Source organism: Drosophila serrata, unplaced genomic scaffold, assembly GCF_035046125.1.
Source record: "Drosophila serrata isolate PLE 108 unplaced genomic scaffold, ASM3504612v1 contig_165, whole genome shotgun sequence".
In the NCBI taxonomy this organism is placed as follows: domain Eukaryota; kingdom Metazoa; phylum Arthropoda; class Insecta; order Diptera; family Drosophilidae; genus Drosophila; species Drosophila serrata.
This window is the reverse complement of record NW_028257063.1, coordinates 760,091-786,466: the sequence shown is the minus strand read 5'-3', so window position 1 is coordinate 786,466 and position 26,376 is coordinate 760,091. Positions and strand designations below refer to the sequence as shown.

General features: G+C 39.0%; 1 protein-coding gene across 1 annotated transcript; it reads right to left on the bottom strand.

Moving 5' to 3' along the window:
• Positions 1-5: 5 nt before the first annotated feature.
• lbk (leucine-rich repeats and immunoglobulin-like domains protein lambik) lies at positions 6-26,274 on the bottom strand. Its single transcript, XM_086826862.1, has 9 exons — positions 25,376-26,274; positions 4,620-5,664; positions 4,013-4,084; positions 3,738-3,947; positions 3,533-3,676; positions 2,646-3,469; positions 2,228-2,587; positions 1,888-2,169; positions 6-1,817 (listed from the first exon to the last, which is right to left on the bottom strand). Exons 2-9 carry the CDS (start codon positions 5,492-5,494, stop codon positions 661-663), a joined length of 3,924 nt encoding a protein of 1,307 aa, XP_086682988.1. The 5' UTR covers positions 5,495-5,664; positions 25,376-26,274; the 3' UTR covers positions 6-660.
• Between the last annotated feature and the right edge of the window lie 102 nt (positions 26,275-26,376).

Here is a 26,376-nt window from a genome sequence, read left to right as displayed (position 1 = left end):
AGATATTTTGTTTATTTATTGGAATAATGCATTTTATTAAATATTTTTAACCTTTGTTTCAATTTATAGATTTTGTCAAGGCCAATCGCAAAGCAAAAGTAATTTCATATTTAACCGAAGAGTTAATTGCAAGCAAAGAAATGATAAAGAACTGCAAAATATCCATTAACTACTACACTCCATTAGAGATGTCAAATTCTTATGTTCTCCAGAGTGCTCCTTGACTTATTAAACTAGATACAAACTATAATTAAGGCCTAAGTGGTTTATATATTTACAGAGGTGAATATGTGTTACGCCTTAAACTCGGGTGTAATCGGAAATAATAAATAATATCACAAGCGAAACGAAAAGTATAAATACACGCTACAGGATTATCAGATATTAGGCGTTCTAGAAAGTTAATTTCATAAATTACGAAGACACTGGTATGTTTTTCTCTAGCTGTCCTACTTCTCTTTCGTCTCTTAGCAAAAAGGCATCAATAAGGCCGCCTGCTCTGTCTACAAATTATAATTACGAGTTAAACAGTCTTTGTTCGTTTTGGGTGGCGGGTTGCGGGCGGGGCTGCGGGTGGGTCAGCCGCCAGTTTTTTTTTTTTGGTATAAGATCCATCTCCTCATGCTCATCCTGCGCATTTGGTTTTAGCTTCTTAGCTGCTTAGATGTCCACCGTTGTAGACGATTGTTGTTGGATAGCGTTGTAGTTACTGCCCCCGCCGGTCGCTCCGACGCCGCACTTGCGGGGCAGCACCTTGGGCGTCGCTGCTCCCATCGCATCAAACTCGGCTATTCCAACCCCAACCCCGATCCCGCCGCCGTCATAGTTGTGATTGTTATTCTGCAAGAAATGCTGCTGCTCGGCTGCCGCATGGTTTAGCTCGTACAACTCCATGTCATCGTACTCGGAGATGCCGAGAGCCCTTGTGGGAGCGTATTGCAGATCGTTGTCATCATTTTCCTCCTCGTCGTCCGTGTGAGTCTTATGGTTGGGCATGGCCACCACAAAGTCTTCCAAGCTGCGCTTCACTGCCGCATCTGAGCCAGTGCCCGAGTCCTTGCTGGATAGATGATCCTGCTGGGCCTCAAGGTCCGCCTGCTGCAGGTAGCTTAGCGTCAGACCCTGCTCCAGGCAGCGTTGCTCGTACGAAGGCGTCGTGGTCACAATGAGACGACTGTGGGCTGCCTGGCTATTGTCGAGATCTGCGAGACTACGTGGTCGCAACTGTCCTTGCTGCAGTTGTGGAGGAATGCCGTCCAGCACCAGCTGCGACTGGTGTGGCCTCAGTTGAGTGCGATTCAAAGTGGTCAGCTGCGTCTCATCCTTGTCCAGCGTCGAGTGCAGACTAGCCTGTGTGCGAGCTGCCAGCCGTTCGACAGCCAGGCTCATGCGAAGCTTTCGCTTCTGGTAGCGCAGCGTGCACCAAATGATGCAGCAATCGACTATGATGCAGATTACGGTCAACACAATGATGCCAATCAGCAGGACATCCCAGTTTAGATTCTCCTTGACCACTACCAGGTCCAGTTGAAGTGTAAAAGTCCGCGTGTTGTCCGTTATCTCGCATCGATAGTGACCCGCATCGTTGGACTGGGCATCTAGAATCACGAGCAGTTCCTTGTTACCCGAAAAATAATAGCGATCCACATCGGGCGTCGTCGGTGAGTTGTGTATCGGTTTGTTCTCCTTGAACCACTCGCGATGCAGATGCTCCTGCTCGAGATCGGCATTCACCGTATCGCTTATGCACTTGAGCACACTGCTGCGGCCGACAACCACCTCCTGATGCACCAACGGAATGCTGGGCTGCGGTTTGTCTGTTAAAATGGGAAAGTGCAGGGCATTAGTAAAAAGGTCTTTACTGTTTCAGAATTTGGGATAACTTACCATTCACCACCAGGGTGGCGTTAACCTTTATCTCTCCGGCAGCGCTCAACGCTGTGCATGTGTAAATACCAGAATCGCTTGGCTTGGCATTGGTAATCAGAAAGGCGTTCTCCTCGCGCATCACTTGCAAACGTCGCTCGGTGGCTGCCGGGAATTCGCTGCCGCCAAACTTCTGCAGAGCTATCTCTGGCGTGGGATCGCCACTGGCCGAGCACACCAGTCGAGCCGTTTCTCCAGCGTCCAGCGTGAGATTGGAGGGCACTTGCAGGAAGGTCGGATGAACTGAAAGATAGAGAAAGCCGTGAGAATGGAATCAAAGTAAAGAAAAGACTAGACTTACTTCCTATGGATATCTTGAACTTTTGGGCATAGGTGGTCCCAAAGGCATTCGATACCACGCACTGGTAGCGTCCAGCGCTTTCGTAGGTCACATTGGTCAGCCTCAGGTAGCCATAGATGGAGGTCTGGTTCGTGCTTGGATCGTGGTGAATCTGGGTCTCTGTGCTAGCGCCGTCGTGCTGTGCCGCCGGTCGCTCCTGGACATGCTGGTTGTCGTGACGCCACTTGATCTTTAGCTCATCGGCAGCGGCCAGGGAGGCAGCGGTCGGCGAACTGGCAATGCACTCCAGAGTGATGTTGGCTCCGTTTACGGCTAGCATGTTGTCCGGTTCCTGTTCCAGCCTCGGTTTGGGGGAGTCCACTGATAATTGAAATAAATATTATTACAACTGCAGAAATAGTAGTTTAGCTAAGCTTACCGCACACCAACTCCGATCCACTCAGTGTCTTCAGGTGACGGTCCAGCAGATGCTCCGGATAGCCACATACCACATGCTCGGCCTGCTGGGGGAAGCGACTCTTCAGCCACTGCTGAAACCAGATAAGGTCGCAATCGCAAATAAAGTTCAGGGACTTGAAAACTAGCTTGTTTAGCCGCTGCATATGCTCAAAGGCATTGGGCTGGATGCTGGCTAGTGCATTGGAGCCAAGGTTGAGCGTCTCCAGGTTGTTAAGGCCGCTCATCGACTTGCCGCTAATCTGCTTCAGATTGTTGCCGTGCAAGTCGAGACGTCGCAGCTTGCGCAACGCCTTAAACGGCGCCGCCGCACTCTGATCCTCGATAATCCAGGAGAGACGATTGCGCCTTAAGTTCAGCTCCTCTAGATCCTTGACGCAATCAAAGCTATTCTCCTGCAGATACTGCAGTCGATTGTGGGCCAAATTGAGTGTTTTCAGGCGATGCAAGCAATCCAAATGCTGCGGCTTGAACTCGCTGATGGCGTTGTGCGAGAGATCTAGAACCTCCAGCGATTGAGTGAACTCCCAGGTGTCCAGCTCGATGCGGGATATGGCGTTCATTGACAGGTTCAGGTGACGCAGTTTGGTCAGATTGAAAAGACCCTGGCGGGACAGGGAACCGATCTGGTTCATGGCCAAATCAATAACCTCGATGCTATGCATCACATGAAAGACACCGTCCTGCAGTCCTCGAATTTTGTTGGACTTCAACTGAAGGTTCTTAAGCGCTAACAGGCCACGGAACGTTGACCAATTGATCTCCAAGTGGTTGTAGTTTAAAGCCCTATAAAGGAATAGTAGGTATTAGAAGGGTTTATATAATATTAACATTATAATGAAAACTCACAGCTTCTTAAGCCGGTTCAAGGTCCTAAAAACTCCCATGGGCAGGCTACTGAGACGATTGTTGGTCAACTCCAGATCCGTGAGATTTTTCAAGTCCTCAAACGAGTTCTCATGCACATTGGCTATCTCATTGAAGCTCAATATCCTAGAAAGAGAAATTTACAATAGAATACACCCAAATAAAAGGACGAAACAACACAACTTACAAGTGAACCAAACTGTTGGGCTTTGGAAAGGAGTTAGCCTCAACGCTATGTATCTGATTCCTAGACAGATCCAGGGTCCTTAGCGCTGGAAGCACTGCCAGAGCCTCACTGGAAATAATGCTGATGTGATTGTTGGCCAAAACCAAGTGTTTCAAGCCAACGAGGCCAGTGAACTTGGGTATCGCCTCGAGTAGGTTCCGCTTAAGGGTGCTAAGAATTAAATGGAGTTTCAATAAAAACTTTTCCTTTTAAAGAGAATATTATGATCCACTTACAGCTTAGTCAAGTTGGATAGATTGCGTATCTCCAGGACGGTTGTGTCATTTAGTTTGTTGTTCGCCAGATGCCTGTGAAATAGATAAAATTCAATTAATTGCATTCGGAAAATCCCTGGCTTGACAAATGCATCATAATTATGCCACAATTATCGATGCCGAGCTACTGATAGCACAGCAACAAACGGCGTTTGCATAATTTTGCCATGCATTAAATTGATTAAAAGGCTCCATGATAGAATCGCAACCCTCCAAAAACTAAACAAAACAAAAAGAGGCCAAAATTGAGGGCAAATGTCGAAATCGAGGGTTGTGCGCCGCACTGCAATTTATTCTATATTCGCAGCTTATCTGAGTGGGGTTGTTGCTTTGCCATTTCATCCCTCTGACAATGAATTTATGGATTGAAATAACGTCGAACTTGTCAAACGCCACCGTTCAGACCCTTAAGCTAGATATGAATCTGAATGAATAATTCGGTTTAAGGAATGAATGATTTAATGGTAGTATACCAGAAGGGAGGCAAGGGAAAACATTCAAGAAATGAAAGAACATTTTGCTCGGGATCTCTGTATCCCTAAATCCCTCTATATTAAGAGTTACTTACAGAGTTTGGACATAGCCAGGCAAGACTGGCACTCGCTCCAGATGCAGTTTATCACAATGGAAGAGTACAACCAGGCACTTGCAGTCCTTGGGACAGTCTATGTTATTCTTGTTGCTCGCTTTCGCCGCTGCTGCAGCTGCGGCCAGAGCCTTCTCCGCCTGCTCGTATTGCCCACCATCGTCGGCCACAAAACCATTGGAGTCTAGCGATCCCGACGAGGAGGAGGATGAAGGCCCCGAAAGTGAATGCGTTGCGGGTACCAGAGGATAGTGCAGAGCAGCCATATCCTCCTCATCTACATCTGCATCCGAGTCATCTTCACTGAGGGCAAGGAAATGCTGCCTGGCATTGGGAAAGCCCCGATGGCCAGTGCCACCGCCACCGCCTGAACCAGATCCAGCTCCTCCAACTCCATTCCGGGTCAGCATGGCGAAGAGCTGCTGTTGCGGCAACTGTTGATTGTAGGAGGCACCGCCAGACTTGAGAAAGGCACTCAGAGGAGATCCTCCAGCGGTGGATCCCCCACTGCTGCCTCCGCCTCCGCTGTTCGATGATGATGACGATGACGGCGACTGGGCGGCGCTTTGACAAATTGTGGCCGCTGTTATCAGCAGCATGTACGTAATTAGCAGCAGTTTATTGATTTTATTGAAATCATTGGTTGTAGTTTTGTAATTGCAATCGTTATCGTTGTTTTTGCATCGTCGCCGGCGGCGTCGCCATGACATTAAAAACCTGCCATTGGCATCGATCGTTACTGCGTCGCTGCTGCTATTACTTGGTATTTCCATGCTGCTGCTGCTGGTGATGCTATTATCACCATTGTTCTGCTGCTGCTCTCCCGGCTGCCTGCCCTTTATGGCCGAAACGTGCATTTTGCGGGTTTTTCTGTTTTAAATTCGTTGATTTTTTTGAAGCGATCGGCATTTGCATTAAGAAAGCCCGCGCCGTTATTCCAGCGAATGTCACTCGGCGTCTTCCAATGTTGGAAAGCAGCTTGCGACGTCAGTACACGACGCTATGATGGCAGCCTGCATGATGATGGCTGGAATGCAAGGGAGAATGCACACGATCAGATTTTGTTTATTATTTTTAAAAGTAAACAGAGAACATATGTATGTACATATATGATTTATAAGGTCTGTGAAAATTTAATCTAGAAATCAATTTTTAAACTCTCATAACATTAAAAGCCATTAATTTCATTTCGGAAAGCTTTCCCATGTTAGTTTTTACGAGGTTAACAATTCTGCATACTCAAATAAAAAGCTAAAAAAATTGACTTTTTTGACAATTTTAATGATGAATTTCTGCCGAAGATGGCCAGAAAGATTCGTCTGTTCATGCAGATCAAGAATATATATGATATGTTGGGTCGGAAATGACTCCTTCACTGTTTTGCAAGCTTCTGACTAAAACTATAATACAGCAAGGGATTAATTTATGCAATTATTTTTATATGGCAATCGAAGTCAATAATCAATTATTTGTCAAATTTTGGCAATTTTAATGATGTAACCCATTATAAAATTTTCAATTTTCGGAAAAATGTCAAAAATTTGTTTTTTGACCAGACATGACTAAACTACTGGGCTGTTGATGCTGATCAAGAATATCTGTATATATATGGTTTATAGGGTCGGAAACGACTCCTTCACTGCGTTGAGAGCTTCTGACTTAAATTATATTCTTCGAAAAGGTATAAAAACAGAGAATTTTTATGAAAAATTCAAGTTTTTCGGACATCATAATTTAGCCAAATTTGCATTAATTTAAATTCGGAAAGCTTTTCTATGCTCGTCTTTATTGCACTAACAAATCTGCATACTGCGTTTGTTGATGCTGTTGTCAGTTTTTTTCTAAAATTATAAGACCCTGCAAAAAGGTATAAAAACAGACAATTTTTCCCAAAAATCATAGTTTTAGAAGCTCATAGCACAGCAAAAAAATCATTAATTTTAATTCGGAAAGCTGTTCTATGCTAGTTTTTAGTAGATTAACAATGCTGCATACTCAGTTTTCAAATTTAAAAAATTAAATTTTTTGTCAAATTTTGGCAATTTTAATGATGTAACCCCTTATAAAATTTTCAATTTTCGGAAAAATGTCAAAAATTTGTTTTCTGACCAGACATGGCTAGAACTAATGGGCTGTTGATGCTGATCAATAATATATATGGTTTATAGGGTCGGAAACGACTCCTTCACTGCGTTGAGCGCTTCTGACTTAAATTATATTCTTCAAAAAGGTATAAAAACAGAGAATTTTTATGAAAAATCCAAGTTTTTCGGACATCATCATTTAGCCAAATTTGCATTAATTTTAATTCGGAAAGCTTTTCTGTGCTCGTCTTTATTGCACTAACAAATCTGCATACTGCGTTTGTTGATGCTGTTGTCAGTTTTTTTCTAAAATTATAAGACCCTGCAAAAAGGTATAAAAACAGGCAATTTTTCCCAAAAATCATAGTTTTAAAAAACTCATAACTAGCCAATAAATCATTAATTTTAATTCGGAAAGCTGTTCTATGCTTGTTTTTAGTAGATTAACAATGCTGCATACTCAGTTTTCAAATTTAAAAAATTCAATTTTTTGTCAAATTTTGGCAATTTTAATGATGTAACCCCTTATAAAATTTTCAATTTTCGGAAAAATGACAAAAATTTATTTCTTGACCGGACATGGCTAGAACGACTGGGTTGTTGATGCTGATCAAGAATATATATGGTTTATAGGGTCGGAAATGACTCCTTCACTGCGTTAAGAGCTTCTGACTTAAATTATATTCTTCAAAAAGGTATAAAAACAGAGAATTTTTATGAAAAATTCAAGTTTTTCGGACATCATCATTTAGCCAAATTTGCATTAATTTTAATTCGGAAAGCTTTTCTGTGCTCGTCTTTATTGCACTAACAAATCTGCATACTGCGTTTGTTGATGCTGTTGTCAGTTTTTTTCTAAAATTATAAGACCCTGCAAAAAGGTATAAAAACACACAATTTTGTCAAAAAATCATAGTTTTAGAAGCTCATAGCACAGCAAAAAAATCATTAATTTTAATTCGGAAAGCTGTTCTATGCTAGTTTTTAGTAGATTAACAATGCTGCATACTCAATTTTCAAATTTAAAAAATTCAATTTTTTGTCAAATTTTGGCAATTTTAATGATGTAACCCCTTATAAAATTTTCAATTTTCGGAAAAATGACAAAAATTTATTTCTTGACCGGACATGGCTAGAACGACTGGGTTGTTGATGCTGATCAAGAATATATATGGTTTATAGGGTCGGAAATGACTCCTTCACTGCGTTAAGAGCTTCTGACTTAAATTATATTCTTCAAAAAGGTATAAAAACAGAGAATTTTTATGAAAAATTCAAGTTTTTCGGACATCATCATTTAGCCAAATTTGCATTAATTTTAATTCGGAAAGCTTTTCTGTGCTCGTCTTTATTGCACTAACAAATCTGCATACTGCGTTTGTTGATGCTGTTGTCAGTTTTTTTCTAAAATTATAAGACCCTGCAAAAAGGTATAAAAACAGGCAATTTTTCCCAAAAATCATAGTTTTAAAAAACTCATAACTAAGCCAATAAATCATTAATTTTAATTCGGAAAGCTGTTCTATGCTAGTTTTTAGTAGATTAACAATGCTGCATACTCAATTTTCAAATTTAAAAAATTCAATTTTTTGTCAAATTTTGGCAATTTTAATGATGTAACCCCTTATAAAATTTTCAATTTTCGGAAAAATGACAAAAATTTATTTCTTGACCGGACATGGCTAGAACGACTGGGCTGTTGATGCTGATCAAGAATATATATGGTTTATAGGGTCGGAAATGACTCCTTCACTGCGTTAAGAGCTTCTGACTTAAATTATATTCTTCAAAAAGGTATAAAAACAGAGAATTTTTATGAAAAATTCAAGTTTTTCGGACATCATCATTTAGCCAAATTTGCATTAATTTTAATTCGGAAAGCTTTTCTGTGCTCGTCTTTATTGCATTAACAAATCTGCATACTGCGTTTGTTGATGCTGTTGTCAGTTTTTTTCTAAAATTATAAGACCCTGCAAAAAGGTATAAAAACAGACAATTTTGTCAAAAAATCATAGTTTTAGAAGCTCATAGCACAGCAAAAAAATCATTAATTTTAATTCGGAAAGCTGTTCTATGCTAGTTTTTAGTAGATTAACAATGCTGCATACTCAGTTTTCAAATTTAAAAAATTCAATTTTTTGTCAAATTTTGGCAATTTTAATGATGTAACCCCTTATAAAATTTTCAATTTTCGGAAAAATGTCAAAACTTTTTTTTCTGACCGGACATGGCTAGAACGACTGGGCTGTTGATGCTGATCAAGAATATATATGGTTTATAGGGTCGGAAATGACTCCTTCACTGCGTTGAGAGCTTCTGACTTAAATTATATTCTTCAAAAAGGTATAAAAACAGAGAATTTTTATGAAAAATTCAAGTTTTTCGGACATCATAATTTAGCCAAATTTGCATTAATTTTAATTCGGAAAGCTTTTCTGTGCTCGTCTTTATTGCACTAACAAATCTGCATACTGCGTTTGTTGATGCTGTTGTCAGTTTTTTTCTAAAATTATAAGACCCTGCAAAAAGGTATAAAAACAGGAAATTTTTCCCAAAAATCATAGTTTAAAAAAAGTCATAACTAAGCCAATAAATCATTAATTTTAATTCGGAAAGCTGTTCTATGCTTGTTTTTAGTAGATTAACAATGCTGCATACTCAGTTTTCAAATTTAAAAAATTCAATTTTTTGTCAAATTTTGGCAATTTTAATGATGTAACCCCTTATAAAATGTTCAATTTTCGGAAAAATGTCAAAAATTTGTTTTCTGACCAGACATGGCTAGAACTAATGGGCTGTTGATGCTGATCAATAATATATATGGTTTATAGGGTCGGAAATGACTCCTTCACTGCGTTAAGAGCTTCTGACTTAAATTATATTCTTCAAAAAGGTATAAAAACAGAGAATTTTTATGAAAAATTCAAGTTTTTCGGACATCATCATTTAGCCAAATTTGCATTAATTTTAATTCGGAAAGCTTTTCTGTGCTCGTCTTTATTGCATTAACAAATCTGCATACTGCGTTTGTTGATGCTGTTGTCAGTTTTTTTCTAAAATTATAAGACCCTGCAAAAAGGTATAAAAACAGGAAATTTTTCCCAAAAATCATAGTTTAAAAAAAGTCATAACTAAGCCAATAAATCATTAATTTTAATTCGGAAAGCTGTTCTATGCTTGTTTTTAGTAGATTAACAATGCTGCATACTCAGTTTTCAAATTTAAAAAATTCAATTTTTTGTCAAATTTTGGCAATTTTAATGATGTAACCCCTTATAAAATGTTCAATTTTCGGAAAAATGTCAAAAATTTGTTTTCTGACCAGACATGGCTAGAACTAATGGGCTGTTGATGCTGATCAATAATATATATGGTTTATAGGGTCGGAAACGACTCCTTCACTGCGTTGAGAGCTTCTGACTTAAATTATATTCTTCAAAAAGGTATAAAAACAGAGAATTTTTATGAAAAATTCAAGTTTTTCGGACATCATCATTTAGCCAAATTTGCATTAATTTTAATTCGGAAAGCTTTTCTGTGCTCGTCTTTATTGCACTAACAAATCTGCATACTGCGTTTGTTGATGCTGTTGTCAGTTTTTTTCTAAAATTATAAGACCCTGCAAAAAGGTATAAAAACAGGCAATTTTTCCCAAAAATCATAGTTAAAAAAAACTCATAACTAAGCCAATAAATCATTAATTTTAATTCGGAAAGCTGTTCTATGCTTGTTTTTAGTAGATTAACAATGTTGCATACTCAGTTTTCAAATTTAAAAAATTCAATTTTTTGTCAAATTTTGGCAATTTTAATGATGTAACCCCCTTATAAAATTTTCAATTTTCGGAAAAATGACAAAAATTTATTTCTTGACCGGACATGGCTAGAACGACTGGGCTGTTGATGCTGATCAAGAATATATATGGTTTATAGGGTCGGAATTGACTCCTTCACTGCGTTGAAAGCTTCTGACTTAAATTATATTCTTCAAAAAGGTATAAAAACAGAGAATTTTTATGAAAAATTCAAGTTTTTCGGACATCATAATTTAGCCAAATTTGCATTAATTTTAATTCGGAAAGCTTTTCTGTGCAGGTTTTTAAAGCACTTACAAATCTGCATACTGCGTTTGTTGATGCTGCTATAAGTTTTTGACTAAAACTATAATAACCTGCAAAAAGGTATAAAAACAGACAATTTTTCAATTGCCTTTTTTTATACCTTTTTGCAGGTTATTATAATTTTAGTCAAAAACTTATAACAGCATCATTATGCAGATTTATTAGTGCTTTAAAAACCTGCACAGAAAAGCTTTCCGAATCAAAATTAATGCTATTTTGGCTTAATTATGATGTTCGGAAAACTCCGATTATTTAAGAAAATTGTCTGTTTTTATACATTTTTGCAGAGTAAAGCTTCAGTCAGAAGATTAAAACGCAGTGAAGGAGTCATTTCCGACCCTATAAACCATATATATTCTTGATCAGCATCAACAGCCCAGTCGTTCTAGCCATGTCTGGTCAGAAAACAAATTTTTGGCATTTTTCCGAAAATTGAAAATTTTATAAGGGGTTACATCATTAAAATTGCCAAAATTTGACAAAAAATTGAATTTTTTAAATTTGAAAACTGAGTATGCAGCATTGTTAATCTACTAAAAACTAGCATAGAACAGCTTTCCGAATTAAAATTAATGATTTTTTTGCTGTGCTATGAGCTTCTAAAACTATGATTTTTTGACAAAATTGTCTGTTTTTATACCTTTTTGCAGGGTCTTATAATTTTAGGAAAAAACTGACAACAGCATCAACAAACGCAGTATGCAGATTTGTTAGTGCATTAAAGACGAGCACAGAAAAGCTTTCCGAATTAAAATTAATGCAAATTTGGCTAAATTATGATGTCCGAAAAACTTGAATTTTTCATAAAAATTCTCTGTTTTTATACCTTTTTGAAGAATATAATTTATGTCAGAAGCTCTCAACGCAGTGAAGGAGTCGTTTCCAACCCTATAAACCATATATATTATTGATCAGCATCAACAGCCCATTAGTTCTAGCCATGTCTGGTCAGAAAACAAATTTTTGACATTTTTTCGAAAATTGAACATTTTATAAGGGGTTACATCATTAAAATTGCCAAAATTTGACAAAAAATTGAATTTTTTAAATTTGAAAACTGAGTATGCAGCATTGTTAATCTACTAAAAACAAGCATAGAACAGCTTTCCGAATTAAAATTAATGATTTATTGGCTTAGTTATGAGTTTTTTTTAACTATGATTTTTGGGAAAAATTGTCTGTTTTTATACCTTTTTGCAGGGTCTTATAATTTTAGAAAAAAACGGACAACAGCATCAACAAACGCAGTATGCAGATTTGTTAGTGCAATAAAGACGAGCACAGAAAAGCTTTCCGAATTAAAATTAATGCAAATTTGGCTAAATGACGATGTCCGAAAAACTTGAATTTTTCATAAAAATTCTCTGTTTTTATACCTTTTTGAAGAATATAATTTAAGTCAGAAGCTCTCAACGCAATGAAGGAGTCGTTTCCGACCCTATAAACCATATATATTATTGATCAGCATCAACAGCCCATTAGTTCTAGCCATGTCTGGTCAGAAAACAAATTTTTGACATTTTTCCGAAAATTGAACATTTTATAAGGGGTTACATCATTAAAATTGCCAAAATTTGACAAAAAATTGAATTTTTTAAATTTGAAAACTGAGTATGCAGCATTGTTAATCTACTAAAAACAAGCATAGAACAGCTTTCCGAATTAAAATTAATGATTTATTGGCTTAGTTATGAGTTTTTTTTAACTATGATTTTTGGGAAAAATTGTCTGTTTTTATACCTTTTTGCAGGGTCTTATAATTTTAGAAAAAAACTGACAACAGCATCAACAAACGCAGTATGCAGATTTGTTAGTGCAATAAAGACGAGCACAGAAAAGCTTTCCGAATTTAAATTAATGCAAATTTGGCTAAATTATGATGTCCGAAAAACTTGGATTTTTCATAAAAATTCTCTGTTTTTATACCTTTTTGAAGAATATAATTTAAGTCAGAAGCTTTCAACGCAGTGAAGGAGTCATTTCCGACCCTATAAACCATATATATTCTTGATCAGCATCAACAGCCCATTAGTTCAAGCCATGTCTGGTCAGAAAATAATTTTTTGACATTTTTCCGAAAATTAAAAATTTTATAAGGGGTTACATCATAAAAATGGCCAAAAAATAAGTATTGATTTAGGAACTAATTTTTATATGACAATCGATGTTTAAAAACCTCATAACTAAGCCAAAAAGCCATTAATTTCAATTCGGAAAGCTTTCCCATGTTAGTTTTTACGAGGTTAACAATCTAAAAAAATCGAGTTTTCTGACAATTTTAATGATGTAACCCCTTTCCTTTTTTTGCAAATATGGAACATTTAAAAAAAAATTATTTTCTGCCGAAGATGGCCAGAAAGATTCGTCTGTTCATGCAGATCAAGAATATACATACATATATGATTTGTAGGGTCGGAAATAAGTCCTTCACACGTTACAGGCTCTTGAATTAAATTATAAAATTCTGCAAGGGTATATATATATTATATATAATATTTATATACGGGATCAAATCACTAGGATTTTTCAAGTCCTGCAAAATGTATTCAATATATGGCTTTCAAATCTCTAGAGATTCGGTAGCACACTCACTAGATACTTAAAAACTTCATGTTTAACAAGGTATATATTATTAATTAATTTTTCAATTAAATAAGGAAAAAAAAAGTACAAAGCTTGCCCTAATCCATTTGATTAATTGAAATAATTAGAATACTCATTTATAATCGTAATCATTAGATACGTTCCGCACGAAAAGACCTCAAAAGTATATATTTATTTTGCATGCTTTATAAATAAACAATAATTGTGCAGAAAGTGCCAGTGGTGTGGTGTCTCTGGCCAAGCACAGAATTTATACTCATTAAATTAAAATACGACCGGATGTTTTGTGCGAAAAAAAACGCGCAGAGCCAACGATTTTATAATGCAAACAAAACAAAACCGAATGCTGCTGCTGCTGCTGGTTGCAAAAACATCATGATCATGGTGACGATGACGACGACGACGACGAGGCCCCCAAGCATTCGTATTTCAGAGTTCAGAATTCATAATTCAAAAAACAGAAAACAGACGTAATGTCTTCATCATCACGCTCCAGAATTGTGCAGCGTGTGCAGCTTTTTATTTCAAATTATTTCGCTTAATCCGGTGACAGTGCGAAGCAGAGATAATGAACTGGGATGCTGCGTAGCTCGCTTGCTATCACCTTTTTTTTCGCTGGCCCGGATGCCGAACTGGAGCTGGAGGAGAAGGAGGAGGAGGAGGATGACTAGGAGCACTTTCCCAGGCCGCAGAGACACCCACAAAAAAGGGCACTGTTGCAAGCGAGCTAGCGGTTAGCAACGAATTAAAGAAAAATACTTAGCAATTACCGCAGCTCTTGGCAGACTTGGCATATACAATATGGCATGGCACACAGGACGTATATAGACCGGCTACTAAAAATGGTCTGGCTCACACACACACACACAACACATAAACACACAACACATAAGCACATATATTGCCGCGCAGAGACGCGTAGAAATGCCCAGACAACCAAATTTAGTAACACGCAAACAGAGGCAACACAAAAAATAAAATAAAAGAAAATAGGAAAAGGCGAACCGAAGCGTAATGAAATCAAATAAAAAGAGCAACAGCAGCAGCTAGCTAGATTTTCTTCAAAGAGTTTTCTCCATGTCTGCTCGCTGCTCTGTCTATATATAGTAAGGCGAGTTAACCGAGCGAAGTTGGCCAGGAAAACCTCAAGTGTCCGAACTGAAGAGGCTCTGATTAGTGGCAGTTGATGCGACAACCGACTTGGTCCCAATTCCATAAGGGAGTTCCTATCTGTATCCGTATCAGTATCTGTATCTGGAGACTGTCGCACGTTTCCCGCTCTACATTTAGTGACTCTCCAGAATTATCTAATCAATAGGTTTGCACTGTCTTCGATTGCGGTATCTACAGAGGAAAATGTCCATACTTGTTGACATTTGTTCATAAAGTTTGGGGTAAATATTGGGCTTGTCCCAGAAAGGAAGGGTTCAGAGCTGGAAGAGGGACACCAATCAAAGGGGTTTACGATCGGCTAATCAATATGTTTGAGGCCAGGAAATTGGCCATTTAAAAGTGTACAAAGTAAATATTATTAACAAGAACCTAGAAAGCGCCAAATCAAGTTTCCCCAGGCTAATCTATGCAAATCCCAAGCTTAATCAATAGATTGTTTTACTATTTAATGCCTCAAAGACTCTTGCAAAGGAACCCGAGTCTGTGGATTATGTCTAAAAAACTTAAATCTGCATAAGCTTGGCAAAAAGGCAAGGTATAAACTTGCGGACCCTATCGATCATCATCGGAGGAAACAAAAACGTCCGATTTCGCACCTATCGATCAGGTCACTTTGATGAAGGCCGAAACACACATCCTAAGCTTGATGCGGGCCATTAAATCATTATCTGGGGGACTATCTTCCGATCTGCGGATCAATTTTCACACACCAATCAGCAGTGAGCTGCTAATTTCCTCTGTCCACCAATGTGCCACCATTTTGAATCGATTTGCATGCATAATCATTGGCTAATTCCGCATATTGATAAGCAAGCCCGGGTTCTGTAAAGGTAAGTAGTCGGAGGGAAAAACCCACGCGGACCGAAAACACATCTCTCTCTCGTGGGGGCTTTCACTCTGGTCTCATTTTCGGACAGCTAACAGACAACAACAGTATTTACGACCAAAATGCAGATTTCTTGCCTTGTTTTGTGTTTAATTTTTTGTAGGTTCCGTCCATCGTCCGTTGTCAACTCCCTCACAATTTATTAGATAACGCATGGTCGCGGTATTGTCTTCTTATAAAAACGACAAAATGTCGACGCTGTCGCCTGTCCGCTGGCTGATGATGATATGATAATACACCCATTGATATATACAATGGTCCCCAGTGCCAGCCACACATATGTTTATGCTCCATACATACATATAGATACATACATATATATAAAGATATGTATAGTATAGTGTAGTATCCCCACATATTCATGATCAACGTGTGTACGAATGTATCTTCTGATGATCATTTTTCATGTGGGGAGTAGTAGCATGGAGAGACGGAGATATAGATAGGGGAGGGAGATACAAATAGAGGCCATCGGCAATCGGTTTTCGTTGTTTATATAATTATCGTATCTATACTATGCATAGGTATAGATTTTCCTTCATTTTCCCTTTTTTTTAGCATTCTACTCCACTAAATGCCGTGGCTGCATTTTTATTTGACTTAATTTTTAGTGGCTTGCCCCGTCGCTTTGGATTTTAACATTTAAATTGGTAATTTTGTGTTGCCTTTTCAAGTCGAATTGTTATTGTTGCTGCTATCGTTGTTGTAGTTGTTATTGTTGTTGTCGCCCCCTCATATCTGTCATGGTTTTTTTTTTTTTTTGTTTTTTGTGTCTCTTCGAAAGCGTTTTTGTTCGCCCAAATGGCTTTTCTGTCTTGTCTTTGATTTTATTTTTTGCTTTTCCCTCGATTTGTGTTGTTTATTACCTTTGCCAAACGTATAAAAATATACTATACACAATATTTTTGTGAATAAGCTGACTGTTGCATTTTGTTAAAGTGTTTTTTATTTTTCTCGCTGCCTCGTTGGCGAGGAAAAAATCGAGTCAAAAAAAAAACAACCACAGCAGCTCTGGCAGCAGTGGGCGGTCGGAAAAATGGGGAGGGGAAAAAGCACTGAGCGGGGGGAGTGGGAGGGTGGTAGTCTGGGGTGAGGTGGGGTCGCCAAGCAGCTGCAATCCAAGCGATGCGATGCTGCCAAAACCCGTGGCCACCGTGGAACAAAGTGTGTTTATTTTTGATCTAATATTTTGATTATAAAGTTGGGTAGATATAATGGTAGGGAAATAAGAATTCTAGAATATTTATGGAACAAGAAAGTCTTTAATTGTGTACTTTTTTCAGCAACTTTATCGAAGAAATATCAGATATCTAGCTATTGTTGTAGCATTCCTAGTTAACTCTAGACGATAAAAAAAATAAATATTCAATTTATCGTTATTATTAACAGATAAAATGCAGGTCTTTGCATTCGAGTTGTAAGCTTTTGAGCTCCACTGTGCGTACTGTGGATACTGTGGCTTTTTAGCCGCAAGACAAAAGCCAAGTGTGGATGCAGAAGCCAAAGCCAAAGCCCAAGTAAGAGGAATACAAAACGTTTGAAGCTGCGCTTTGTCGCGTGTTTGTTCGCAGTGGTAACTGGTATCTGTATCTGAGTATCTGAGTATCTTTTTAGCCAAGTTTTCTGCCGCAGCTGCTGCTGCGCTGCAGTTGCTTTTGCTATTGCTGTTGCTTTGGTGATGTGTGCAGCACCAGCAGCAGCAGAGGCCATAACGTGCGTGGGCAGAGAACGGAAATCGCGTGAAGTCGGCGTCGGCTGTCGACGTTACTGGCAATTGTCGTAATGTGTTACGTCAAAGCGACCGCAAAGCCACGTTTCTCTATGTGTGTGTATGGGCAACAATAACAACAACAACAACAACAACGTAAAAGGTAAAAACGTCGCGCTGTCTGCGGCAACTAATTAGGTAACGTGCCAGCAGCAGCAGAGAACTAGAAACAACAACAAGAATGGTCGCGAGAACAACTCATGATAAGAGGCAGCGCAGTCGCCGCAACGCAAATAGCAACATAAATTTTGCACACACACACACATACTTAGTTGTGTGCGCGTGTGCGCTCGAATAAAATCCAATAAGAAACAAAATTGCCAGGCTGTCTGGCAAACCGTTGTTTTTGTTGCTCTTGTTTCTGCCTTCGCTCTCCCGCTGCTGTTGCTGTTTTCTCTGTTTTTTTTTCTTTCTTTGCAAAAATAAATTTAATTTTGTTGCCATTAATTTTCCACTCTAGATACGCGAGACGCACTCGTATTATTCAGCCTCTCAGCCCGGGCCCACACTAATTAAACAACTAAGAGTATACAGGGTTTATAATTGCAGACTTTTTGTTCATTTACAAGCCCAACTCCTAGAGTTTCAACAAATTAGTGGGATTTTCTGAATAATTCGAGCGAATTTTACTCGAAATTGTGTTCTGTTTTTCAGTTTAATATATACTCAAGTTACTAAGTTTATATGCAAGAATAATCATACTATTAGCATGCCTTTCTATTAGCACGTAAGCTTGGTAGAAAACATAAGTCCACCCTCGTTTTAAGCTCTGCCTAGTTCCACTGTACTTTCTGTTGTTTAATCATTTACTAATAACGGTTTATTGGGACAGACAGAGACAGACTGACTGGACAAAGAACTCAATCGAACAGTGTTGTTCCTTCTTCTTCTGTGTATTCACTCATTTTACATTTTCAAGTTCAATTTTGTGCAATTAGCAAACATTTATTGGTATTATTATTATTAATTTCCTTTTGCTCCAGCCGGTTTCTACATTGTAGATGTTTGTTTGTGCACTTGTCAGTGTATATGTGTGTATAATAAATTTACGTCTTTTTTATCGCTTCAATGATAAACCGTTTTGCTTGATTGGTCTAAGGCACATAAATAAAGAATAAATAAAGCGCAACGCAAATGCTTATGCTTATTGTTGTTGTTCCCATTGTTGTTGCCGCTCTCGACCAGTGATAAGAACGAAGCGTGTGATATCATATGCCAAATATTATATCCTAGACCCATATCTATTCTATTTGAGGTGTGGTGGCCAGTCAGGTGAATGAATTATTTTTCGAAAGCCCACTAACCTTGATACTTGTGATCTAGAAAATACATTAGAACTTTGAGTCTTCCTTCTAACATTTTCTAACAATTTTAGAAGTGTTTTCGAATTAATCTTATGTTCTATACATGTAAAAAAATTGTTCTTCCAAATCATAAACGCTTTTTTGTTTTAAAATCAAATGACGCAGATGAATTCTAATGAACTTAATCATTATTTAGCTTCTTTTAGATTATTCGTAATCTTTAAAAGTGGGAAGAATAAATCATACTTCATTATGAAAGAATATTCCTGTTATGGAAACTATTAAGGCCAAGAAATTAGGAAGGGAAGCTGACTGCTGATCAAGAATATATATGATTTATAGAACCGGAAATGATTCCTTCACTGTGTTACAAGCATCTGATTATAACAATAATACCCTGCAGAGGTAAAATAAAGCGAATATTGAGTACCATTTGAATCCATACTTTTGTATTCCCTTTACATAATAGATCACCCCCAGAACAAAATATTTAGTAATATTTCAGCTATTTGACATTATTATTTCCCCACAATCTTATCCTGCGGCTGCGACTGAATTCCCAGAAAAGCCTTTACGATGTACTCAACGGGGTGATATCACACCTGAGACCGAGTGACGGACTTGCACAATTTTACCCACCGCAGTCAAAACCAAAACACAGGCAGTTGGGGCTTCCGAAATGTTCGCTGGTTATCAGGCAGATGATGATAAACAAACTCACCCCTGCTGATACCGCAGTTTTGTTCGTTATTATTGTTTGTCAAACTCTGAGGACTAGCCAAGTACACGTACGTACGTACGTATTCCAGATAGTGTCACGATGGCGGCACACACTCAAGCCCAAAGCCCGATCTCTCACCTTGAACCAAAACGGCAACATGTAATCCCCAGACTTAAGCTGCTCGTATATTCGAGTATCTGAGTATCTCTCTGGGCATCAGATAAAAGCAGAAAGCCGCAGGAGGAGCAGCTCAAGCACACAGCGCATTCAAAATTAATCTCCACCGGCAATAATTTCCGATTTTTTGTGCTCTCATGGAAATCCCAAGCATGTCAAATTGTATTCCATTCCGAACAGCAGAACGAAAAAAAGAAATAAATATATAAGCTGGGCGAGAAAGAAGGAAAAATGCGGACATTCAGCCGACTGTCAGGGGATCTTAACTAAAAGAGAGAAAAACGCAGAAATAAACCGATCCTAAAGAAGAGATCTTACACACAAAACAAAAAAAAAAAAAACAAGGAGGTAATATCGATAAGATAACCGACTTTTAGATACTTTAAGCTTGTGATTTGTACTGTGGAATTTCAAGAGCAATTAAACTGAATTGTTAAAGAAGTGGGTAAAGTTTTATACATTGTAAAGCAGTTTAGAAAGAATGGATCGATATGAAGCTTGGTATAGTTATATATTTCGACTACTTAAAGAAGATGTGATAGTAAAATAAGAAATAATTCAGTAACAGTACCCAGAAACCTTAATTTTTCTTGAGTATCCATTATTAAAGTTGTCAACTAAGTTGGTGTTATCCGAAATGTTTTCATCTCCTGATCCCCAAATATTCAGTACTCAGCGCTTGAGTGTGCCTGGCACGTAAAAAAGGAGATTGAAAAGGTAAAATAATAAAGAACGCAGGGCTTTTGGAGCTGTCAGTCGTCGTTGAGGTCCCCAGAATGCGGCCTACGAAATACAATGAGCCAGGGCACAGCTTGGACTTCAGCTACAGCTTCAGCTTGGGATCGGGCCAAGTGAGAAAACCGAGCGCGACACCAACACCAAAAACCGGCTGTTTGGAGGAGAGGAGGAGCTGGAGGAAAAGGAGGAAAAGGAGGATGAGGGCCCGCGTCCACCTCTGCCGCTCCCACACTCTCCTGCAGTGCGACCGCCATTGGGAATTGAATTGGATTTCCAGTCAACGTTGAAATTTCAGTTTGGGCTGCCTTCTCGAAGGTGTGAAGAAAAAATAAAAACACAAGAGAGCAGCGGCCGGGGCACAGCACGAAATTCTGAAAAACTCCAGGAACCGAAAAGCCAAAACGAAATCAACTGGAGATCTGCAGCAGGGAGCAGAGCAGAGCATAGCAGAAAAACAACACAAAACTGGATTGGGCCTCGTTTTCCAAAGACGGAGCAGCAAGCGAGCACCAGCCCCTGCAGAACCGGGCACAAAGAGGAAGAGATTCTGGGATTTCACTTGCATTGTTACTGGATATGATCGGTCAAATATATATATATATATGTATATATATTGTACGGCTGTGTGCGTGTTAGAAGGGAGCATCTGTTTCTTGCAGCAAAGGTCTTTTGATTGGGATTCGTTTCGGGTTTTTTCCTTCATTCTTACTGAAGCGCATTCTGTTGCCCTTTTGTAGTAGAGTTTTTGCCACTTTAAAAATTAGCAGGCAGCGCAGTGAAGGTGAAAAGTGCTTGGGATAGGTAATAATAGGATAACACATCAATGACTGACCTTAAATGCCCTACCCATTGTAGTAAGAATATGACACTTTCTAAGGAATAATGGCTGCAACCTTTTACAAAAATCTGAATAGATGTCAAAGGAAAGTAAATAGTAGATCCTGAATGAACGAATAAAGTTAAATAGGCATAACAATACGTTTAAGATTCCCATAATCCAAAAAGTAATACACAAAGAGATCAGATAGACTATGAGTTGCACAATTGAAGGTATGTACAACACCTAAAACATTTCAGTTACCAGTATCTTTTTTAAAAACTGTTCAACAATCAAGTGTAATCAAGTTTAATATTATTTCTCTTTCCTCCAATCAAGTAAGTTTCCCTTGATCTTATCTTAGTGATCTCTTAAGAATGTCAATCGTACAGAATTACATAAAATCGTATATCCCATTTGCATATAGCCGAAAAAACCCTTTTTATGAAATTGACATTGACATGTTTGGTACATGTTTTTCCATTTTTCCACTCTCTCGCACCAAAAAATGATCACAGTAGGGCCGAAACCCTTGAAGGAATCCCTAATCCAAAGGTTACAGCTGTGCACGTAGCTGAGGCACACACACACACGCACACACTCAACACAAAACAGATAATTCCAGCATAGAATAGATCGGGGCAGCGACAAAGATACTCCGCATACGATCTATACATACGGACACACATAATTCCGAGCAGCAAAACTATTCAACTTCGAACCGAATCTGATTTCTGAAACTGATTGTGTGTATGCGTTGTTGCCATCGCTGGTTGTGGCTGTGGCTGTTGTGGTGTTCGGAGACGTCAGTTAAACGAAAGCCGACAAGAAGGTAAGCCCACGAGGAATCCTCCGCACTCCACACCATATGTACACAGGGAAAAATTAATACATTCTAAGGTGAAGCTTAATCAAGTATATTACCATCTGAAGTTTATGAATTCAACCTTAAAGTTCACTAATTTCTTTTAAGCTTTGTATCAAAATTATTACTTTTCTTAAGACTTTCGGTTTATATCTAAGGGAGATTCCCTTAGATTCTCCTAATGATATGATATTTTTTACTGTGCATCCCATGGTGTATGCCTCACACTCCTGCCACACACTTCAAGTCGCTCGCTTGGTCGTCGGCTTAAATTGGTTTTTATTGTTGTTGCACATGATGTCCATTGTTGGTGGTGTTGGCCCTCGACGTAGCTTCGTTTTGACCATATTTCTTGTCCGTGTGCTCCGCTGCTGCTTTACCTTTCTTTGAAGTCGCATTTAATTCTTTGAGTTCCTTATTCTGTCCATTTTTTTCGTTTATTTTTTTCTTATTTTTTGTTGTTTTCATGGCAGACCTTTGAGGAGCAAAGACGACGACGATGGGCTGTCTGGCCGAGGTGTGAAGAAAAGAATTTTTCTGTGCAATAATCTTGATGCCTTTTTAAGATTTGTAGCTGCCGTGGAGCTTTGCTCCTTTTGGGACTGGGACTGGTAACGGGGGGAACCTGCATACGTTATTCTTTCCTGGGTCTCTTTCTGTTCTTCTCGCGATTCGTTTCAGTTGAAAAATGGTTTGGGTTTAAGGAAATTTACGCCATAAAATGCTGAAATAATTGGATACACTCGCAGCCCCGGCATCTCTCTCCTCCGATCTCGCTCTTCCCGAACACTTCGAGTGCATTTCAAATTGCTAATGATGAGGAGCCGAAGCTGTAGTTGGAGTTGGTGCCGTAGCTGGTGCCGGAGCTTCCTCAGCTTTTGCCGACTCCATCATTTGGGGATTGGGAGATGCTTTCGTGAGACAAGCGACATGCCATGGTCAAGTCGGTATGGTTCGGTTCGCCATCTGCGGCAATTGCAGTTCCCAGTTCCCCAGGGCCAAGACCAACACCAACCCATCCAAACCAAGCCCAAGAACCCCATCTCCAACCAGCCGAACCAGCGGAGCATTAAATGCATTTATTTATGAGACCACCTGATATAATCTACGGCTTAAATTGCAGCTCATATGCATATGATGCGGAGGTGATACTGAATTTAACTAGAATTCACACCTCACTCTTGGCCGGTGCATAGCTTTTTCTTATAATATATATTATGGTATGGTATGAAAATCTAAGCTCTGCATCCATTTTACCCTCTTTCTGGTGCTTAGTCTTAATGGGTTTTAATGAAACGCTTTGGAAAAAGCGAGCATAAAACATGTCTTCTTCAGAAGGCTTATTGGTACGTTGAGGATTTGTTGGAAATGAAAGGAATCGTTTGGAATAATTTGAAAATAGTTCAACAAGTGGGAAAAGCAAAGGAGGTTTCCTGAAGCCATGCTAATATACATATGTACGTCTCATTTAAACATTTTCCTAAGCATTTAATCAAGTCAGCAGCTTAAGATATGTTTCAATACCAAACATTTTAAAATTTCTAAGCAAATAGCACGCCAAGTTAATCGAAATATACTTAAAATAGTGGATAAAAGAAATATGGCCACATAATCTCGATATTGCTGTCTCTCTGGGGGCATAGGGCCATGGAACCTAATGCCATGGAAATGGGGGGAAAAATTCCAGCTGCCGACTCACTTATCGGGCCAAGTCGAATCTTACAGCTACAAATTGCATCAACGCCTGGTGTCCGATGGGGCTTTTGTGTGCTCGGTGTGTGCCCAATCGCGTCCTACCCCCGGGGACTGGTACTACTTCTTCTCCTCTCCATTTTCGACGGCCCTTGTAACAGAAAGCCCGGTCAAAATGCAGGCAGCACGAACTAGTTGCACTAATCATAAAATCCCCCATCAATGTTAAAATGTATAAATGCAAAAATGGAAACGGCACGAACAACGGGCTGAGGCTGAGGCTGGGGCTGGGGCTGAGGCTGAGGCTGACGTTGACGCTGAGGAGCTCACGAATGTGGGCACAGAAACAGAACCTCATAACTAAATTGCATTAAGTGTAATTATAACTAATTAGAAAACAGAAAAGGCAGAAACTGAAAAAATGGCAACAATTCGATAGCAGCAGCAACTGGGCGAGGAATAACTGGCACAAAGCGAAAACAACAAAAGCATTATTTTAGAAATGGCTGCTGCTGGAAAGTTATTAGAACCAATGGAAACGATTACGATTCAGCGACTATTTCAAGCGGAATACAATCAAAATCAAACGGCAAACAACGGACTGGTATTGAGGAAATGACAGTTGGTTGACTCATTATGGGAATAGCTAGAGAATGGATAAAAAGCTACAAAACTATATTATATGAGGGGATATCCGAAAGATTATGGTGTTAGTCAAATCTATAGCGACTTGTGGGCGGGTTTTTTTAATTTAAATTGAAGGGCAAAACCAGATGCAATAAAGTCCAAATACAAAGAAAACGATTTAAGCTTTTAATACTTATTTAGCATAGGTAATGGGTGCTTTTCCCAGTAAACTAACATTGAATCGTTTAAAACCATCTAGGCTAGCAGAAGTTGTTTAAACTGATTTAAGTTAACAATGTTAAAATACTTTGAGGAATATATTTTACAATGAAAACTTAGTTCTTTTTTGTAAATTAATTCCTAGACTTCAAATATCCATTTTTAATGCTTTTTAAGACTACTTTTGGGGCCTTTAAATTGTTTTAAATTGATTGATGGATTTAGTTGTCCATTTTCAGTCTTAAATGGCCAGACTTCTTTTGTTGAACCCCCTTTAGTGGGCGCGTGTGCTGTGCTGGCAGCAATTTACCTCAACTGAACTCGACTCAACTCAAATCTACGCCACAAATCTGTGTGCGAGATACTACAGATTAGCCCTCGGGGAGGAGAGATCTCAAGATCTATACAGATCTGGAGGCACAATGAACTCGGGGGAGCCATAGAGAAAGAGAGAAATAAATCATTTAATATAGCGCGCCATTTATCATCTAACATGGCCGGGCCTGTATATCATTCATCTTTTGCATATAGGCCCCGCTGGGTGACTTTGGAGTTATAGAGGAGAATAGAAAACATAAATACAGTCAAATTCTGCACACAAACTCCAGCTGAAACTCCTTTTTTAAGTTTATAGAAACTTAAAACTTCAAAGATAGTTGTTATATGGAATCAATGTGTATTGAGATTCGCCAGTTCATGCTGATCAAGAATATATATGATTTATGGGTTCGGAAAAGACTCTTTCATAGCGTAAGAAGCTTCTGACTAAAATTATAAACCCTATGGAGACACAATTAAAAATTCGTGCTCTGCAGGCTCCACTGTAGCAATAGAGCCAGAACCCGCACCAAAACGGAGAAAGGGAAGTGAACGGACACCGCAATTTGGCAAAAGTCAATTTTTAACTTAATTAGGCAGCGGGCGGAATGCGGCATTTACTCACCTATTCCAAAGGCCAGCAGCAGCGGATAAGGGCGCAGGCGGGGGCGAGGTGTGGGCGTTCGTGTAAACAAGTCGGCGAGAGCGGGACAGGGCGACTGGGAGCACAGAGCCTTAATGTCTGCGGCGGCAAACTATTACGTACGTCGTCGTGTATACATATACAGATGTGCGAAGGAAATGTACAAATGTTTGGCTGTCTGATTCTGTTTGTCTATCTCTTCCGATGCGATGATTTCCTCCTGCGCTTCCCCCTTTCCTGGCTCGCTTGTTTATTCGTCACTTTAACACGTTCGATTCGATGCTGCCGCCGTCGACGTCACTGGCTCGAATACACACCGATACGGCACGGCACGCACACGGGCACAGCTTATTTTTATTTGCCGCCTCGGTATTGGTGTGTTTTTCTTCAATTGCGGTGGCGGCAAGCTCACACACTGGCACACACACACACAGACGCACTCATTGACAACGTAACAAGGAGATCCAATACGATACGGGATTTACTGTATTTATTGCTATTTTGTTTGCCGCCCCGTGGTCACTTTTGTTCTAATCCAACAATTTGTTCACTTATCAAGCACGTAAAACAAAGACTAGCTGGCGTTTTAATCGCAACCGCAGCATATGCATGTTTTTGTTATTGCCGAGATTTTATGTTCACACACACTCGCATTTAGAACATTTGTGATTTCTTCGCGGTAATTGCCACGGCCTCTGGAACCGATTTGATTTTGCACTGGTCGATTCAGCTAACTTTAGTTAGTTGTTTTTCGTTTTCCGTGTTCCGTTTGTTTTTAGTTAATTGAGGAGCAACAACAACGCGCACGGACAAAAATTTGAACAGTTTTGATTTGAGAATTTTAGTTTTTCCCGAATATATTTTCGTGGTGTTTGCCAAAATGTCGGTGTTGCTAGCTGGTCACTCTGAAATCAGAAGCGGTTGCTTAACATTTTACATCCTTCACGTCCAGATAGCCATTTGACTTGTTTCCAGATACATGG